Genomic DNA, 7,504 nt, shown 5'->3' on the forward strand with positions numbered 1-7,504 from the left:
CTCTGTCTCCCTCCTCTCTCCCTCCCTCCTCTCTCCCTCCCTCGTCTCTCTCTCCCTCTTTCTCCCTCCTCTCTCTGTCTCCCTCCTCTCTGTCTCCCTCCTCTCTGTCTCCCTCCTCTCTCTTTCTCCCTCCTCTCTCTCTCTCTCCCTCTCTCTCCCTTTTCTCTCCGTCTCCCTCCTCTGATATGATATGTCTCCGCTTCCGTGGCGTCGCAAAAAAACACTTTACCCTGTACTGTCTGATAAAATGTCACCTTAAACGTCACAATGAACAATTGTTTCCGCTATGCAATTATACTGTTAACCTGGCTAGGCTTCGTCGTCATTGAGGAACAGGTTTTTCTGCCTCAGAAGAGCAGATTGTCGGTGTCAAGTGAGGACACACTATACATGTACAACCTTTACCTTTCAAAAAGATCAGATCGTCGGCATTAAGTCAGAACACATGTACACACCCACAACACAACAAGCTACACCCTCTCTTCTGCCTACCTTAGCAAGCAACGTCTTTGTATAAAAGAAGCAGATAGAGAGTCAGGATGGGGTGAGTGAGTTTTTTTATTTTTATTTCAAGACGTGTAAACCTTAACAAACTGGTGGTTGTGCCTGTTTTGGGAGTTAACTGTCTCACTATGTATCACGTTGTAGACTTCACTTGACCTGAGTGTCCTTGGAATGGTTTCTTTGTGTTCAACGTGCACCAAGCTGTAAACTGCGCACCAAAATATAACATCAGATACAGGTACAGGTACGAGTACAGTGCCAGTCCAGAGGTTTGGGTACCGGTATGACGAAAGAGTTTTCAGGTATCTTATTTTGAAAAAAAATCCAATGCTTTCCAAAAGACTCGTCAAATCAGAGATGTTTCAATATGCCCTGATTTCAACGCCCCACAAAATGTTTTCATCTTCTTCAGTACTAAAGTTTCATATTTGTGGTAAGAATAAATGCAATTGTGTAATTCAATACAAGTTATATACTCCAGTGCAATATTCACACTAAGGTACGTAACGTTATGTGTATGTATCAATACCAGTGCATTGGTGTTTCGGTAGTTGCGACCTGTGCCTGAATGATTTACTCTTACTGTTCCGTTAGAACAAAATTTAGCTGTTTACCTTTTCCTTGCTTTTAAGTAATATTTAAACAACTTACATGGGCGTTGAATTGTATTGATTAGTCAGGTATCTGTCCGCACAAAAAACTGTTATATGTTATAGAACGCCGCGGGGTGTCTGCTGATTCACGTTTCTACCACGTCTTGTATCTTAACACGGTTTTCAATTAATTAATAAGGAGGTACAATTTTAAACATACTTGAAATAATCAATTAGATACAACGTAACTGTAGACCTTTAGTTCACCCAGAATACCTTTCATGATAACGGCTATGTACACATAGCTACGTTTTTTAATTAGTTTCTCATATTTGTAGCCTTTAATTCGTAGTTGAATATGACTGCAAAAACCTTTTGCAGTCATATTCAACTACGAAAGACGACCAAGAAGAAGCCTTATTACGTTTTAACGACTATTTGTTACAGGTAAAACTGCCGCGCTTAATTGAGCCTTGGGGGTTTGTAGATCAGTGTAAAATAACAGCCACGACAAAAGTTGCCCATGCATGTACTAACCGGTATGATGGTATATAATGGAACAACCTGTTAGTTTAGAATATTCATTAACCAATGTGCACGAAAAGGACCGAGAAAAACAGAAAGAGGGTTACATGAGATGATAACAAATATTATAAAAACATGTATACAACCCCAAAGTAACCGTTGCCTTTGATATCTTAAGAAATTGTGGGTTTTAGTGGAACGTTCCCGTGGTCGTTCCTTTTTGCCGGAATAACGTCGCTGGTTACTCCCGAACTGTTCAACTGACAGTTTAGCCGTACAATGTACGTACCCTGCGGCATTCTCAGATTATTTTTGGCTTAATCTGGCTAATTGCCCGTGAGACAGGCAGCTTTTATGCTAGAGAAGAAGTCACCTACTTTTGTGCCTCATAGTTGCTTTTTGGAACTGACACACAAGCTTGTTAAGATAACAAATTATATTCTTGCGTGCTAGGGAATGCGTATATGCATTTCAGTTTGCGATATTCACAGAGCGCGATCGTAATACTACAAGAAACGCCCATGCCCTGAGGTGTCGGGGTAAGAGGTCACTTTATACACGTCACAGTGAGCAGTTCTCCACGCATGTTGGCGTGGCTTGTCGGCGTGGGGTGTGTCATATTGTCGTCACTGATCAAGTGTTTTTTCTGGTTAAAAAAAAGTATAGTTCGTCTGCGTTAAGTCAGAACACATGTACACACACACAACACAACAAGCGACACCTTCACCTTGGCTACTTGCCATCCAAAATTCGTGACCCTTACATGTCCAGATGACGAGATATCAAACCTGAAGTTCTGCTGCAGCGTCATAACAAGCCACCAGGGGGCCAAAATCTAATCATTTCGAGGTCTCAGTAAGACCTACCCACCTATACCAAAGTTAAGAGAGAGCCATATGTCAACGTACCTACGTCATTTTAAAATGACATCATATACATGTATCTGTTTTTTTTTTTCGTTTTACAGGTTCCGAGTTTTTCTACTCCTTGTGGCGATTCTTCCGATTAACGATGCAACTTATAATGGTGATTTGTGGCATTTTTTTTCTTCATAAATAATCTTCTGGGAAAGGAATTTTCTTTTTTTGGGTGTTAAGGTGATTCCTAAGTCACTTAGACACTTGACGGTTAGTTTCACCGATAGAGTACTTGACATTTTTTATTTGCGATAATGACTTTATGTTTGCAGCTTGAGCTTGTTCAGATATTCGTAGGATAAATTGTCCTAGTAATTACTAAACGATTAAGTGGAGTTGGGTATTTCACTTCATTTTCCTTAAATTCTATATCACATAAACTAAAAGACTTATTTTGCATTTTTATTTTTGTAGTTTATAGCTAACCTTACGAAACTGTCGTCTTCTCATTTTTACTGCGTCAATAAGGCTTCTATCCTGTGTATTCTTATTTTGAAGTTTGTAGTTAACCTTACAAAAATGGCTTTTCTTTTAGCTGCGTCAATAAAGCCTCTATCCTCTGTGTTTTTATTGTAGTGTATTTTTCTTATAGTGTTTATTTATTTCTCGAAAATCGCTGCACTTTTAGCCTCTACGCTCCGAATTTTTATTTTGTAGATTGTAGTTACCCTTACTAATTAGCTGTACTTTTCGGTTCGTAATAAAGCCTAAGTTTGTAGTTTGTAGTTAACTTTGTAAATCTGGCTTTACTTTTAGAACCGTGAATAAAGCCTCTATCGTCCGTCCCGTCCCTCTTGTTCCAGGTCCCTGTCGACTGGTGAGGCCAAGTTACCTCCCCCCCGAACTGTGGTCGACAGGTCCGGTGGACAGACTCCCTCCGTGTGTGAACTATGACGTCTTGGAAACGGAAGTCACGAGCCTTGCCGACCGACTCCCACAAACCCTTGCGGAACTCGGCTTGGGTAACATTTTAACAGACCTGGAAGAACTGCTTGACGCTGGTACAAAACTGCCTCATTTATAATTTTTTTCTGAGTAATCCACGGTGCTTACATGTACATCTTATCTAACTATCTCTCTGCCTTTGTCTGTCTATCTATCTGTCTGTCTCTCTCTGCCTCTGAGACTCCCTCTCTCTGTCCCACTCCCTCTTTCTCTGAAGCTGTTGGGGGCTCCAATACTAGTAAATATTTGCAACTAAAAATCAGGAACATATCAAGTCAGCACCATAAGATCCATGATCTCATACCTTACTCCGCAAAATACTGTTAACCTTCACAGCTGGCCTATTCTAAAGCCTTGTTCAGACGAGAACGGTGGAATCGCGATTCGGGTAAATCTCATTGGTCCACGTGCAACACGTTCGTTCGAAATCGTGCCCAAGCACAATTAGGCTAAACTACAATCATTGGTGTTTGCTGAAAAACGCAAGGTAGCGTCGTATCAACGATCTGTTTGCTGATGCCCCCTCCCAGCTTACCTCGGCCAAATTCCGACGTGGTCTACCAGCCGCGGTGGAGCTCGTCCTAGAATAGGCACATCAAACTTCCTCCCGACGTGGTTTGGGCCGAGGCGGTTTCAATGTGATTTGGAGCGTTCAGATGGGGCCACTTGAATCCTGCCTCGGTGGAAGCTACATCCAATGATGTATCCAATGAAGATCCGGCCAATCTCACTGACCGCACAGTTTGCCAAGATCTGTGAGGGTTTTATCAGCACATGGATTTTTTCGGACATCTTCCCAAACGTAGACATAAAGCAGTTTGGTAACATGAAGCGTTGCTCAACGACTCATTGTCTTATAGACCTCCTAAATTTCTTCTATGAGGGAGCTGAGAGGAAAAGCACTGTTGGCACATTAATACTAACTGACTTTTCGAAAGCATTCGATAGAGTCTGTCACACCACTGCCATTAACAAACTTATATCCATGGGCACAAGACCCTCACTGATCCCCTGGCTCTGTAGTTTTGTGTCAAACAGAAGGCAGCGTGTTAGGTATCAGGACTCTATATCGAGCTGGGAAACACTAACGTGTGGAGTGGCCCAAGGTACTCTACTGGGCCCACTGGTGTTCCTCGCCATGATCAATGACGCAAAACCTAATACTAATAATCCACACTGGAAGTATGTCGATGACATGAACCTGGGAGAAGTTAGAACTGTGTCAACCCCAACTAAACTTCAGACTGACCTTGACTCATTGGACACCTGGGCCGAAACGAACTCCATGTTACTTAACCCCAAAAAATGTAAAGCAATGTATTTCTGCTTCATGAGAACCCCCCCAGTAATGCAGCCACTGACTCTCGGAGGTCAGCCACTTAGCATAGTTACACAAGCAAAGTTACTTGGTTTGCACATACGCTCTGACCTACGGTGGTCTGATCAAGTTGACGCCATGGTGTCCAAAGGCAGTAAAAGGTTATACTTATTAAGTAGGCTGCGTCGAGCTGGCCTCCCAAGCTCTGACCTTGTCACAGTGTATTGTGGGTATATTCGACCAATAGTTGAATATGCCACGCCCTGTTGGAATGCGGGTATCAACAAAAAAACAATCTGACAGCATAGAAAAATCCAGAAAAGGGCATGCAGAATCATGCTGGGTAGAAGCTATCACTCGTATTCCGAGGCCCTGTCAACTCTTGACCTCCAACGTCTGTCTGAACGGAGACTGACCCTGTGCCGGGCCTTTGCCCTTTCAGCCACTAGGTCTAGGCACGCCCCCTGGCTACCCCCAGTTAGTAACCACTCACACAACATGCAGCTAAGGCAAACACGGCGCTACAAACCACCCATTGGGACAAAAAGATATTTATGCAGTCCTGTCCCCACAATGCTGAACATACTGAATAACCTTGCCATACAGTAGATTTCATTTTATGTTGTTGCACATGATGTAATTGTACTTTTTTATTATTGTCAGTTGTACCTAAGTAATTTGCCAACAGAAGTTGTATGATGTAGTTTTAGCATAAATGTGTATTATTCTAGCGTATAAGTGGTGTTTAATGCCTCTCAAGGCACTTTTTATGTATATATATTATGTATTAGTCATGTAATTTTTTAAAAATTTGTAAAAGCTTCTCAATTCAGCCTTTGGCTGCAAAAAGCTTCTAACCTACTGTACTATGTATGTATGAAGTATGTGTTTCTGCAAATAAACCAGTCTACAATGCGATTTCATCGCTTTCGTCTGAACAGGGCCTTAGTTAGGGTCAATTTGCATAATATGTAACAAGCTACAATAACCCTCTTTAAGCTTTGTTAAGATAATACTTTCCATCTTCGGGCAACTAGTGCCATGGGAAAGAAGATCATCAAATGATAATATTTATGCAAATGAGGCAGGCTCTATGAGGACCTAATTTGCATAATGACAATCCTGACAAATATGTCAGGCTAGAATTATTTGGCGAAGGCACATGACTTTGGCGAGCTGCTAGAAAGTATGAGGTGGCGTGTTAGTTTCTCTTTTTTGTTAGGTAATATTACCTTGAAGGGACCAGCCGGGCCGATTCATATCGGGAATGAAACATCCCAACATTGGACCAAGATGGGGCTTGTGACTAATCTGATCTACAACGTGACGGTTGGTCAGGAGCAACTTTTCGCTTTCCCGTCCCCGCAGTTTGACAACCTTACAGCAGACGATACCCTTGAAGGTTAGCGGTCATCTGTCAATAGCAAAATTGTATACTGTTGATTTATTAAACTTTTAAAAAGGCTAATTTCTCTTTAAGGTAAGGGTGAACGCACTGTTGCATGGTACTAAATCTTGGGTTATCTGCATCACCATGTTCACCTTACTTAATTCTATATTGTTGATTCTATTGTAATTTTTTAGCAATATGAAGATAGACTTAGATAAACTAGAGATCTTTTAGTTTCGTCGTTTGTTATTTGTGTTACTTTTTTTGTCTCAACCCCAACCTACCTAGTAAATATCATAAGGATACATGCAACAAACCCTGAGATATAACAGATTATTTATAAAACATCAGCAACTCCTATATACAGTGTACCTAAGACATAACCTTTTGACGAAGGTAATGATGGCCATTTTTAAGTTTACATTGGCACTATTTATACGTATACTCCAATCTATTTAACCAGAAACGTTTCCGTCGATCCTCTAATTCTTGTCAAATACAATCACGACACAGGTCCCATTCAAAGTCTCCAGGACGACATAGAAGAGTTCCCCAGTACCTACCCTGATACCACCGCCGAGGCAATGCCGGACCTGGTACAGGACTTCACAGAGCTGCTGGACAGTTTCAACTGCAGCACCAGTGGCCCCAACTGTAACCTGACACGCGGAGAGGAGCATGTTGTAGGGTTAAACGACCGCTGGACATTGGTTCAAAGGCAGGGCATTGAGTATGAACCTGGGGACATGAGGAGACCCATACGAATAGGCAGGGCTTACGGTTTGGCTTATCGTGGTTTCCGATGGATTGTAGGTTGCATAATTTACTGACAATTTTTGCGCGGTGGTGTGTCTTTGTGTGTGTCTGTGTAATACCACTTGCCTGATACCCGAGTGTTTTCCATCTAAGAAAAATAATGCATAAATGAAAGACAGCTTTCAGTTCTTTGGGATAGACAGCTCAGTAAAGCAGATATTTACTCAATGGGATGCAAATAACGACTTAATTTGCATATTCAATGAACACATTCCTTTGTTGTTCTAAAATAAGAGTTCAATATATGTAACATATGCAATATATGACATTCCAGTTATGAAAACGGGCATATTTTATACAAAAAGTACACATCTTTAGTGTAAAATGGGGGGGATTTTAGAGGCGATCATCACATTATGCATGAATTATGTAAATGTAGTATTTACTTAATTGGTGACAGAATATATATAGTATATATATATATATATATATATATATATATGTGTGTGTGTGTGTGTGTGTGTGTGTGTGTGTGTAGTTATTAGTAACTAAACAA

The 7,504-nt window shown here is 41.2% G+C and overlaps 1 protein-coding gene across 1 annotated transcript; it reads left to right on the plus strand.

The window, feature by feature from the left end:
• Positions 1 to 787: 787 nt before the first annotated feature.
• On the plus strand, positions 788 to 7,288 carry LOC109487575. Its single transcript, XM_019791582.1, has 5 exons — positions 788 to 806; positions 3,343 to 3,540; positions 6,079 to 6,204; positions 6,706 to 7,001; positions 7,283 to 7,288. The coding sequence occupies exons 1-5, from the start codon at positions 788 to 790 to the stop codon at positions 7,286 to 7,288; spliced, it is 645 nt and encodes a 214-aa protein (XP_019647141.1).
• The last annotated feature ends 216 nt before the right edge of the window (positions 7,289 to 7,504 follow it).

This window comes from Branchiostoma belcheri, unplaced genomic scaffold (assembly GCF_001625305.1).
Source record: "Branchiostoma belcheri isolate BF01 breed outbred unplaced genomic scaffold, Haploidv18h27 scaffold9, whole genome shotgun sequence".
In the NCBI taxonomy this organism is placed as follows: Eukaryota; Metazoa; Chordata; class Leptocardii; order Amphioxiformes; family Branchiostomatidae; genus Branchiostoma; species Branchiostoma belcheri.